The 13,761-nt window shown below is 29.6% G+C and overlaps 1 protein-coding gene and 1 pseudogene across 1 annotated transcript; both read left to right on the top strand.

The window, feature by feature from the left end:
* Positions 6,792-9,548, top strand: LOC104780493 (serine/threonine-protein phosphatase PP1 isozyme 5-like). The gene is made up of 4 exons (XM_010504996.2): positions 6,792-7,245; positions 8,075-8,634; positions 8,716-8,899; positions 9,202-9,548. The coding sequence occupies exons 1-3, from the start codon at positions 7,035-7,037 to the stop codon at positions 8,887-8,889; spliced, it is 945 nt and encodes a 314-aa protein (XP_010503298.1). The 5' UTR covers positions 6,792-7,034; the 3' UTR covers positions 8,890-8,899; positions 9,202-9,548.
* Positions 10,331-12,616, top strand: LOC109132496 (annotated as a pseudogene).

The raw sequence follows: 13,761 nt of genomic DNA, 5'->3' as shown, positions 1-13,761 counted from the left end.
ATTGAAATAAATTAGATTCATCATTCCAAAAGTCTTTTGTTAAATCAAGAATTGGACGAATTTCTTTACTTTTAAAAGAATGAATTCTAGAGAATAATTCAGAAAGCTGTAAAAACTGTTGAGATTGAAATTTTATATTATTTTGTGTCATAGCAAAAAAATGAAAATAGTTCAAACAGACAAATATATATAGATTTCAAAAGATATGAATATTCGAATAAACACAACTCTAAAATGAACAGTTGCAACTTTTAAAAAAAACCTTTCTAGTGAACAATCACAACTTTTTGTAAAACACACCATTTATAATTTCTATAGATTTTTTTGGAAATTATCCAAAAGGCACGAACGAAAAGACACAACTTTTGGTGACATTTATTCGGATTGCTATCTTATTATATAAAGCTTGATGTCAAAGTTACTTATTAACAAGATCGTGACACATGTTACTTGTATTAATAAGATGTTGACATGTGTCAATTATAAATATACTAAAACATTAAAAAAAAACTAAAAATTAAAAAGTAAAAGTTCTAAACCTATTGTAAAAAAGAAATCCACTAACTATCAATATTTGTTAATTCTTTCTTTTTAATATTTTAATTTAATTAAGTTGTAATATTTTCAGATTTTAGTTATATTAGTTAGTTAAATTTGATTTCTTATTATAATTTCGTGATGATTTTAAAATATATTTTTATATTATTTTGAATTTTATTTCATTAGTTAAGCATATGTCAGATCAATTTTAACAAGATCGTGACATACGTTACTTGTATTAATATGATGTTGACATGTGTCAATAATAAATTTACTAAAACATTAAAAAAAACTAAAAATTAAAAAGAAAAAGTTATAAACCTATTGTAAAAAAACATCCACTAACTAAAAAAAACTAAAAATTAAAAAGTAAAAGTTCTAAACCTATTGTAAAAAAGAAATCCACTAACTATCAATATTTGTTAATTCTTTCTTTTTAATATTTTAATTTAATTAAGTTGTAATATTTTTAGATTTTAGTTATATTAGTTAGTTAAATTTGATTGCTTATTATAATTTCGTGATGATTTTATTTATATTATTTTGAATTTTATTTCATTAGTTAAGGATATGTCAGATCAATAGTTATTAAAAAATAAAGTTACTCATTAAAAAGATCGTGACACACATTACTTGTATTAATAAGATGTTGACATTAAAAAAAACTAAAAATTAAAAAGAAAAGTTATAAACCTATTGTAAAAAAAATCCACGAACTATCAATATTTGTTAATTCTTTCTTTTTAAGATTTTAATTTAATTAAGTTGTAATATTTTTATATTTTAGTTATATTAGTTAGTTAAATTTGATTTCTTATTAGAAATTTGTGATGATATTAAAATATATTTTTTATATTATTTTGAATTTTTTTCTTTGGTTAAGGATATGTAAGATCAATATTTTTTTTCTTAATATTTTTAATGTTGTAGTATTTTTAAATTGTTTTTTTTGTTTATATTTTATATCTCTAAATTATCTAAGACTCATAGATCATCGTGCTTATATTTTTTAATTTTAATTTTTATTATATCAAGTTAACTATCTTTGAATTTCTCAAATTTTAGTGGGTTGGTCATGAACTCATTGCAATCGTGTATATCTTTTTTTTATTTTTATCCACAATATTTTTTGAGTAAACAATTTTAAAGAATATTTTAGTGGTTATACAAACTGTCACAAACAAATTTTAGTGGTGAAAAAGAACTACGTCAAATTGAAAGTAAATGAACAAAAATTGGTTTAATTTGTTCACAAAGTCATTTTATATGTGGTGATAAGACCAAACTTTAACAATAAAATATTTTTGGATGTAAGAACATTTTTTAGTGGTAAAACATAAAGTAAAATTGTTCGTGGATTCTAATAAGATGACGTTTTAATGGGTTATGTCCATGTAAAACATGAATAATTTGCGGAACGTTTTTTAAATTTGACAATATTTGTATTTGGTTGACTATCTACTCCTCTGCTTGGTCATGAGTTTGACATATTGTAATAATATTTGTAATGATTATTGTTTGAAAAAAGTTTTGGTGACTGATAATATAGATTTAGATTATTGTAATAATTTTAATAATATTTTTAAAAAATAAAACTATAAATTAGTGTATTAAAGTAAAAACATATCTTTAATTAAGAATATTTACATATTTATTTATAGAAAATATATTTTATTTATAAAAAATCTTAATATATTCTTTCAAAATTTTATTTATTCCCTCTGTCCCTAATAGATTGATGTTTTATGATATATTGTTGTCCCTAAAAGATTGATGTTGTCCATAAAAAATTAAATTATTTCTTAATATGTGTGATAATGTCAAAACATCAATCTATAAGGGACCGAAGAAGGAGTAGCAGACATTTTCAAAACCCGTGCATCGAGCGGGTCCTAATCTAGTTATATATAAATTAAAATGTAATGATATTTTTTTGTAGTATGTCATGATAGTAGGGTTAAATTTTTAACAATATTGGTTAAATATGTATATATAGATAAATTATTAATCATATAAAATTATTTTTTAGTTTTACAGTTTTTTTTTGTGTGTTAAATGGATGTTTTGTAAGTTAAATATAATTGAAACTAGATTAGGACTCGCGATACACTGCGGGAAAAATTATTTATAACTAATAAATAAGTTGTATTTGTTGGTTAAATATGTTATAATTATATAATAATTAATAATTTTATCGTTTAAAGTTTAGACCATATAATACTGCAATATAATTTATTTTTTACATAATATTTATTAATTAATTTAATTAAATATGTCTATTCTCGGATATCGATAGTGTTAACAAAATATTGAAATGATGTTTTACCCGTTTAACACCAAATTAATGATATTTTAAATTTATATAAATATCGACAAAACCCGTCCCGCTATATAACTTCGTCTCGAGATATTTTAACTCGCACTATATAATCTTAACTTTGAATATTTATTGTTTTTTATTATAAATATTAGATTGAGTTGATATGTTATTTATTAAGGTTGTAACCATTTACATTTTATAAGATTGGCTTTTTTATAAAGTTTGAATATTTATAATACTTGGAATTCTTAAAACGGTTGAGTATTTCTCATATTTGAAGTTTCGTAAAAGTTTAAATATATTATTAATATTTTAAAGGTCTTCTAACTTTTTTTACAAGTTGAAATATTTAAAATATTTTTAAGATTTTATAAAGTTTAACTTAAAAAAAATATAAATATTTATAATATTTAACTTTTAAAATTTTTTAACATAAAGAACAGGAATAAACCATGCATGATAAATCAAGCTTTCTACTCATCTGTATTATGAATCATTTTGGTCTCTTTTATAGTATGACTCTGAACTGTTGTCCAATTTTTTAGGCGATGTGGGATATTGTACCCGTATTTTTTATTCATCTATTGAGTAATATATATCCGTTTTTAAAATATATATTAATCATATGCAGGAAAAGCACAATTTTTATTAACTAAATGTATTATAGAATAATTCAAGATAATTTAAATATAAATTCAAATCTATAATAATAAAAAGTAGAAGTTATAAGCTCCTAAAGGCTTCCACATAGGATTTAAAACATTCAGTTGTGATTAGACATGTCACTAATTAACATTTTTTAAAATTTGCAGAATTTTCTATATTAAGAATTATTTTAAACATCCTATCAGGATTTGACATGTCATTCATTAACATTTTTTAAATTTCCAGAATTTTTTAGAAATAGAAAATTTTTAAATTTATGGAAATAAAAGAACTATGTACAATATCCCACATCAGCTAAAAATGTTTTAGACAATGGTTCAGAACCATTATAAATAAAATTAATATGCTTTCAACAACGAATGAGCAGGAAAGCTTGATTTATCAAGCGTCCCAGTTTAATAGTTTTATTCGGTTTGATCCAGTTTTTTTATTTGATCAAACTAAAACTTTAAAAAGTTTCAAAAAATATATTAGAATATTTGAAATTTTTAAAAGTTTAAATATTATAAATATCGAAACTTTTAAAAGTTCTTAGCTTTTAAAAAGTTTTTAAATATTATAATTTTTAATATTTAAAAGTTTAAAATATTATAAATATTGAAACTTTTTAAAAGGTTCAAATTTTATATTTCGAAACCTTTTAAAATTTTAAAATATTATAAATATTGATGTAATACATAAATTATCTTATTTATCTACGTTTGTGCTTTTTATTTCTTATGAGCTGTAAAATATATTTTTTGTGTATGATTATATAGATGAGTTGATATTCTTTCATTAATTTTTTATTTTTATCTTATTTTTTATTTTTATGAGAAAAAATGATTTTGTTCTTGGAGTTTGATGGGTTAACAAGTTGTGTGGTAGTCTAAAAAAAATATTTTTCAGTGGAAGAATGTGAAGAAGTTGACGAAGAAGAAGAATAAAAAGAGTATAACGAAGAACCAGACGGTAAAAGTAACGATGACAATTACCACAAAATTTGACAATGAAAATGACAAGAAAGAATATGAAGAATAAGAAAACATGGAATAAAAACACGAAAACATAGGTCATAGCGATCAATTAAATATGAAAACGAGTTAAATTCATAATGATAAATTTTTTCTGTTTTTCTGGTGGTCAAAAAAATTGTTTAGGATATGTGAGGCCATCAGTTTGATTCGCCTCACCTCGACGTCGAGTTAAATTCATGATTTTTTTTATCAGATTTGATTTTATAACACAACTGATTTTTATATTTTTAAAAAATGTGTATCTGAAATTTAATTTTTTTCCTTAATACTTATTTGAATTTTTTATAAAATAATATTTTATTACCGTCATCAATTATATATAATTTTCATCAAAATATATCAATTAAACCCACGCTGGGTTCAAAACCTAGAAATTTTAAATTTATGGTAATCAGATAACTAAGCACAATATCCCACATCGGCTACAAATTTTTTAGACAATGGTTCAGAACCAGTATAAATAAGATTAATATGCTTCCAACAACGAATGAGCAGGAAAGCTTGATTTATGAGGCGTCCAAGTTTAAAAGTTTTATTTGGTTTGATCTGGTTTTTTATTTGAACAAATTAAAACTTTAAACAATTTCAAAAAAAATATTATAAATATTGAAACTTTTAAAAGTTCTTAGCTTTTAATTTTTTTTTAAATATTATAAGTTTTAAATTTTAAAAGTTTAAAATATTATAAATATTGAAAATTTTTAAAAGGTTCAAATTTTATATTTCGAAACCTTTTAAAAGTTTAAAATATTATAAATATTGATGCAAAACATAAATTATCTTATTTATCTACATTTGTGCTTTTTATTTCTTATGAGCTGTAAAACATATTTTGTGTATGATTTTATAGATGAGTTGATATTCTTTCATTAATTATTTATTTTTGGGTCTAAGGAAGAAGGATTGATATCGCAAGACTTTAATTTGATGTTTGAGTCAAATTTTGAGGTTTAAAGAAGAAAGATGGACGATAAACACACATGTTTTATTAGCTATACATAGGCATGACCATGGTTACGGTTGTCACCGTTAAGGTTTATTAACCATCAGTTATGGTTAGAAATTTTTATAACCTTAACCAGAACCGTTTAACAAACGGTTAAACGGCTACGTTTAAATACGGTTACGGTTCAAGCGGTTACTGTTATATACGGTTACAATTATTTTTTATTTGATAATATGATACAGTTGATATTATTTGATGATATATTATAATTGATATTATTTACTTATAATTAATATGTTCTTATACTGTACTCATATTTCTATATATCATATGATTCATATTAAATAAATAATTATTAGTATATTTTATTATGTTTTTAAAATATTATAAACCAAGTAAGGATTTTGGTTTGAGAAGTTTCTAAACGCGTGGATCTAAAACCAAATAAATATATGGATAAAATTTTCAATAATTGGGTGTATGTGTTGACTATGATGGTAATCATGAATTTCACAAATTTTACGAGAAAAGAAATGATTTTGTTCTTGGAGTTTGATGGGTTAACAAGTTGTGTGATAGTCTAAAAAAAAGTTTTTCAGTGGATTAATGTGAAGAAGTTGACGAGGAAGAAGAAGAAAAAGAGTATAACGAAAAACCAAACGGTAAAACTTACGATGAACAATTAACACAAAATTTGACAATAAAAATGACAAGAAAGAATATGAAGAATAAGAAAACATTGAATAAAATACACGAAAACATAGGTGGTAGCGATCAATTAAATATGAAAACGAGTTAAATTCATGATTATAAAATTGTTTCGTTTTTCTGGTGGTCAAAGAAAATGATTTAGGATATGTGAGGTCATCAGTTTGATTTGCCTCGCCTGGACATCAAATTAAATATATGATTTTTTTTATTAGATTTGATTTTATAACACAATTGATTTTTATATTTTAAAAAATTGTGTATCTGAAATTTATTTTTTTTCCTTAGTACTAATTTAAAATTTTTTTATGAGATAATATTTTATTACTGTAATCAATCATATATAATTTTTATCAAAATATATCAAATAAAGGAATTAAATATTTTTGTTTGAATGAGATAGAAAGATTTTTTCATTTTTTTTAATCTTTATCTTAATTTAATTTTAAATTTTTTGGTATTAATATTAAAATCAGTGCATTAAACGTAAAAACTTCCTAAAAAGCATGTATGAGCAAAATCTGCAGCAAAAAATATTTATTGTTTTAGATAGTTTTATAACCCTAAAGTGCATAAAAACAGAGTAAAGGCAAATAGGTTCCTTGCCCAATGGAGAGATTACCAAATCGTTTTCGGAAAACGCACCCATCAGAGAAACTACCTTGTTGTAATAAAGAATAAACAACAAAATCAGAAATCTGGAAGATAGATTAATTTAAAAAGGCGACACCTTTTTTGGGTTCAGATTTTGAAAATTTTATATTTTTTCTTTTTCTAGGCGATCGAATCCGAATCCAATCGGAAAGATTGAAACTTGGAAGGTGGGTTAGTGAGTTGAATGCCACAACGAGGTCAGGGAAGCATGGAACCTGATGTTCTCGACGATATCATTAGGCGTTTACTTGATTACAGAAACCCTAAAGCTGGTGGCACGACGAAGCAAGCTATGCTCAACGAGTCTGAGATCCGACAGCTTTGCTTCGTCTCTAAAGAGATTTTTCTTCAGCAGCCTTGTCTTCTTGAGCTCGCTGCCCCTGTTAAGATCTGCGGTATTTAACTTTCTCTCTCGATTTGGTTTTTGTCTGTTTGTTCGCTTTGGGATCTGAGATATTTCATGATTGTGTATGATCTTGCTTTTCTCGTATTTACATTGTTTTACCGAAAGAGTTTACACTTTTCTTGGAGGAGATGAGTTTAGTTTCGTGGGAATAGAAACGAATAGAATTGAAGTTATGTTGGAATGTATAATGGGAAGCGAGAGAGAGAGAGAGGGATAAGGTCATTAATTGCAGCAGCTAATCTTGTAAGAAAGAAAAGTAGAGGAGATTAATAAGGTCATTAGAATTGGACGTCATGAGGTTAAAGAATGTTTGTTAGGTGGGGGAGAAATTAGTCCTTGAAACTAAGTGTTTTTACCAATTGATGATGGATGTGTTTGTTTGGCTTGCCCTGTTCATGGATGCTTGGAACCTGCCTGAGAGAATCTGGTTATTCATTAGTGTGGTATTGGTTATAGAGCTTATACGGTCATGCGAGAGGAAGCAAGTTCTTCTTAATCTTTTCTGGCGAAAGTGCATTGGTTTCTTTGCTTTTATTTACTCATGGTTGATTATTTATGGTTCCTATGGATTCCTAGGTTGATATGTAACATTTGTCTTTAAGCGCGATTGGTAGTCTCAGTTTCTTGGAGATTTGCACGGTTTTGTAAAGAGAAAGCAAGTTCATTTTTGTTTTTTTTTTCTTGGCAAAAACGCATTGCTTCGATATTAGCAAATTCGCTTGCTGCTATATTCGTTTCTCTTCAGCTGAAATATCTTTTGTGATGGTTCCGGTGAATAACTAGGTTGATCTGTACCTTTTCTCTTTGTATTGTTTCAGGTGATATTCACGGTCAATACTCAGATTTATTGAGGCTTTTTGAGTATGGTGGTTTCCCTCCTGCAGCAAACTACTTATTCTTAGGGGATTACGTTGACCGCGGGAAGCAGAGTTTGGAGACTATTTGTCTTCTGCTTGCCTACAAGATCAAATACCCTGAAAACTTTTTTCTCTTAAGAGGAAACCATGAGTGTGCGTCTATTAACAGAATCTACGGATTCTATGACGAATGTAAACGAAGATTCAACGTGAAGCTTTGGAAAGTATTTACAGACACTTTTAACTGTCTCCCTGTGGCAGCTGTCATAGATGAAAAGATACTTTGTATGCACGGTGGACTGTCTCCCGATTTGACCAATGTGGAACAGATTAAGAACATAGAGCGTCCAACTGATATTCCAGACTCTGGTTTGCTTTGTGACCTTCTTTGGTCTGATCCTAGTAAAGACGTCAGTGGCTGGGGGATGAATGATCGCGGCGTCTCCTACACTTTTGGCGCTGACAAAGTTGCTGAGTTTCTAATAAAGAACGATATGGATTTAGTCTGTCGTGCCCACCAGGTTAGTACATTTGTATATATGTTTCCTCTAGTTTATTAGGGATATGAAATCTGAGCTCAAGAACCTATAATGTTCCCACAGGTTGTAGAGGATGGGTATGAGTTCTTTGCTGATAGACAGCTTGTGACTATGTTTTCTGCTCCAAACTACTGTGGTGAATTTGACAATGCGGGTGCATTGATGAGTGTTGACGAAAGTTTAATGTGCTCTTTCCAAATTCTTAAGCCTGTGGATCGGAGGCCGCGGTTCTTTTGAAGAGAAAGAGGTATAGATTTGAGTTTTTCTCTTACTCTTTGTTTCATAAACTCAGCTAGCTATATCAGTTTCATCCGCAATATCGTAGTAAAAGTTCTTGCATCTCATAATAAGTCCATGGCTAGCTTTCATCGAATCTCATGTTTGTTATAAATAGAATTATGATAATAGCGCCTCATTTGATGTACAGCTGACTAGCTGAGTCAGAGAGCTTTTTAAGAGTTTGTGTAGCAGTTTCCATGTTTCAATTTTTCTTGAGATCTCTGTCTGTGAAAGTGTTAATCGTCACAATTCTCTCATATGCCTTTGCAGTCCTTAACCCTGATTCAAGTCTTACGGAAAGAAAGGGAGGAGAAAAGGCGACAATGGATGTTGGTGGCAGATAATTCTGAAACTCCTAAGTAGTCTCCAGAGTTGCAAATGCAACTATACATATATATTTACATGGTTATCATCTCTGCCACACACTTTTGCTGTCTTGGTTCTGAAACCCAAATTTTTTGCTCTGTTTTCTTTTCTTTCTCTGTTCTTTCACATCTCAGAAATACAAATCCTCTTTAAAGTGTATATATACTTCATATGTATGTATCAGAATCATACTGCAGGATGCTTCTGTTCATGGATGCTTAGTAAAAAACAAAGGGTTCTCTAGATACTAATTATCAGCAGTCGTATCTGTGGTTTTCTATAGTTATCTGTGGCGTTAGCAAACTATGATGATGAAAAAACCTTATGGAGAGAACTGCAGGGGCAAGTTCATCAAGCTGGTTTTTGTGTTCCATTAAAATTCTTTCATACAACAAACCTGAATCTATCCAAATTTAGCACAGATTCGTCCAAAAGCAGTAATAAACTGAGTCTTATGGTACAGATTCGTCCAAAAGCAGTAATAAATTGAGTCTTATGGTACTTTGTTGTTGTTGCTATCGGGCTTGTTAAGCAGCGGTTCTTTATCTTATGCGTTTCTCCTACGTGAACCAACCATATCAAACTTATCACCAAAACAGCTTCATCATAGCAACAGATCGATGGTTTTGCCGTTTTGGATTAGTTTGCTCTAGCAAAATTCTAGAAAGATATAACAATTTAATAACGGCCAAATATAACACACATTCGTCACAAACATAGGATTCGCACAAGTGGGAGATAATTCAAATAGTAGACGTTTTAACATAAGACTAAAGTAGTAGTAGTTTGGGCAGAGTACCGTATGATTAGGAGTTTAGGACCCAATGATTTTTAATAACAGTATTATTGGGTATTGTTAATGAATTAAACTCGGAATTTATCGATTAACATGGTCAGACTTAGCTGTCTCTCTCTCTCTCTGGTCTCATCGGTAGAAGAATCTTTTTCAAGTTGCCTGGTGATAATTTAAAATATACGGATATATTTAAACTATTTTACTTAAGTTATCAATATGATTTGTCAAAGAAAAAAGAAAAAAATCCATTTTCTTGATAACCACATTGAGATCACTAGAGAAGAGAGGTTGGGGCTTTGATTTGGAAGTAAATCCAACATGGAACAGGTGGAGCTACGGGTTCACAAACATCCTTTGTTACGTTTTGCTCGATTCTATGATGGCCGATGTGCCGGGTGCTCACGTGAAGGTTACTTTTATGGAGGTTATCGTTGCAATGAGTTGGGGTGTGATAAGGTGTTCCATAAGGAGTGCACTGAGTCAAAACCCGAGATCAGCCACCATGCCCACCCTGAGCATCCTCTCAAGCTTTTCATGAAAACTCCTGGCTATAAGTCATGTCCTGTTTGTAAGAAATACGTGTGGCTTGGTTATTCTTGTTCAATATGTGACTTCAGTTTGCATTTGGTTTGTGCACGGATCTCTTCTATTGAGAATCATAAGGTGCATGAACATCCACTTGAACCTTCCAAAGTATCAGGGCTTTCGGGATATGTCGATTGCAGAGAGTGTAAGTTTGTAATTAGCCTTGATGGTAAAAAAACTTTATTACGAATCTCGTCAGTGCAATCTATACATTCATTCGACTTTCCTAGAAGTCCTTCTTGCTCCAGATGCAAACCACAGATCCCATCCCTCAAAAATCTCAAACTTGGAGCTCCCAGTTACGCCGACAATAGATGCCTTCTTTGTGGGATAAAGTATCAGGATGAACTCTTTAACAGAGAAATGAACAATTTACATCAACACCAAAAAGTGGAGCTTTACCACTGTGATGTTTGTAACGTAAGCATATGCATGTCATGTGAGGGAAACCCCCCACCACTTGTTGTTGTTAGTCCGACGACCCACGAGCATCAACTTCACCTCATTCCAAGAATTCTCGATTTTACATGCAATGCTTGTGGGATCAAAGGCGACCGACAGAGCCGGCGCTCAACTCTTTAGGGCTACAAGGCAAAAAAAAAGAAAAAAAAAACTAATTGCAGCTCATGGGGATCGAACCTGAGAGGTAGTGTTAATTTTAGTACAACTTAACCACTAGCCTAAGGAAAACTTTTACTGAAAATGGCCGAAATTTTATATTTATTATGTACGGCCGCAAGCCAATGCTTCGCTTCCTTGGCCTCTTGGCCGGCTCTGGCGACCGAAGCCCTTATTTTTGTCTTCAATGCAATTTTATGATTTATAGGCAGTGTATCGACTTACCCCGCATCATAAACATCAACCGTCATGATCATCGCGTCTCATACACTTGGCATCTCGGACATGGGAATCGAAACTGCGGAGTTTGTCGTAAAACGGTGGATGGGTTCTACGGGGCTTACTCTTGCTCGAAATGTCCCAATTATGTCGTTCATTCGTTATGTGCAACTAGAAAAGATGTATGGGATATGGTTGAACTAGAAGGAACACTTCGAAGAAGAAGAAATTCCACCATTTGAAGTGAATGACGAGAACACAATAAAGCACATGAGTCAGGATCATAATTTAATACTCAACAAGAATGGTAGGATTCTCCACGAAAGCAAGCTTTGTGAAGCATGCGTCTTCCAGATCAATACTGATCCGTTCTATAATTGTGAGCAATGCAGTTTCATTATACATCAAGCATGTGCTGTTATGCCTAGGAAGAAAAGGCATGTTTTGTGCAATATACCCTTCACTCTACACACAAGCGATAGCAAGGATTCTTCCGCGAAAGAAAAGAGTGTACTCTTTGTCTCCAATATTTCACTGGTTTTGCGTATATAGCTCGTGATGATCAAGTTATGGATGTACGATGCGGTTCAATATTTGAACCATTTTCCCACGAAATTCATCCGCATCCTTTATAGTACAAGTCGATATGCAACTCTAAGTGTGATGCTTGCGACACAACTACAAGTTATCAACCACACATGTTCAGGCATATGTTATGTTCTGATGAGTGTGAATTTAGCTTGCATTTCAGGTTCGCTACTTTACCAAGGGAAGTTATGAAGCAAAGGTACGATGATCATCCTCTTTACTTGTCATATAATGACAACAATGTGGATGGCGATTACTGGTGTGATGTGTGTGAAAAAAAAGGTAGACGCAAAGATATGGTTCTATACATGCGATGTTTGTGGGGTCACTTTGCATGTTTCATGCGTTGTGGGAGACCTCTTCTATCAAATCCCAGGACCCATTTCAATGGTAGAAGACTCATACAGAGTGGTATCGAACACTTCTATTTGTAGACCACTTTGCTGCAAGTTCCCTCATATTCTTCGTTCTTCCGAGAATGGTGTTTATTATTACTATTGTTCTTTTGACTGAAATAAAGATCCTTGGGAATTGTCGGATATATTACTAATAATGCACTTGCATTATCTCTTTGTCTTTGTAACCAATGGCGGTAAGTGACTATGTGTTGTTTTTATATATACTAGGCAATCGACTAAAACACTCAAAGTATTAAACTTTTGTTCAACAAATAAACTGAGCTAAGTTTCTCAGCATGGGAACCTATGAATTCTTCGTATGTTTCTTCCTGCTCTCTCTTTCACTCTATTTCAAAGATGCATCTTTATCTGATGTACTCTTTTAAATACCTCACTTTCTCTAGACTATTGTTCCTCGGTAACGTGCTTGAAATGGGTATCTACAAACAAAGTTATCTCCCTTACATTATCATATTGTATGGTTGCCCACATGATGCATGGACGATGTATTTTTAGTTGTTTATATAATTTTATTGATTTGTGATTATTGATTTTATTGTTTGATACATATATCGAGTATAGTTTTCATTAAATTCTATATAAAAAATAATTTGTAGGTGTGATTCTTTATATATGGCAGCAAATTAGTTATTTGGTTCTTTGAAATGTTGAACAAAAAGGTTACTATTTATAATAAAATTTTGTTCATCTTGTTATGAGAAACATTTTTTCCTCCAAAAGAATGGACGAAGAGAACAAATTCCATGTTACTAAAAATTCATAAAATATTCATTAAAATTAACATATTTTTAGTATTTAATTAATACCACAATTCTCGAGAAAAATTCTCAAACGGTTTCTAACATCATAAAACTGAACACATATTACATATAATTATATATTTTCTAATTAATTTCAATGATAAGATTTTGCATTTACGTAACATCTTACATACATTTATAATATGAAAAAGTAAATTAACTATAAAAAAAATAAGCCAAACATATGTAAAATATAAGAAAAACATATGTAAAATATAAGAAACATATATGTAAAATAAAAACAAAACATAAGTAAAATATTTTTATATATGTGTTTTTATAACAAATAAAATAGATTTTTAGATGTCATACCATCTTTTTATTGCGACGTTAGCATTTTATTAGTTCATTAAATTTTCATATAAAATTTAAATACAAGTTTTCAAGTTTCACGTAGTTATTCATCTTCCTTTCAAACATCTAATATATTATATAATAC

This window comes from Camelina sativa, chromosome 4, assembly GCF_000633955.1.
Source record: "Camelina sativa cultivar DH55 chromosome 4, Cs, whole genome shotgun sequence".
Classification (NCBI taxonomy): domain Eukaryota; kingdom Viridiplantae; phylum Streptophyta; class Magnoliopsida; order Brassicales; family Brassicaceae; genus Camelina; species Camelina sativa.
Note: the sequence above shows the minus strand (reverse complement) of the source record. Positions and strands in the feature narration are given on the sequence as shown.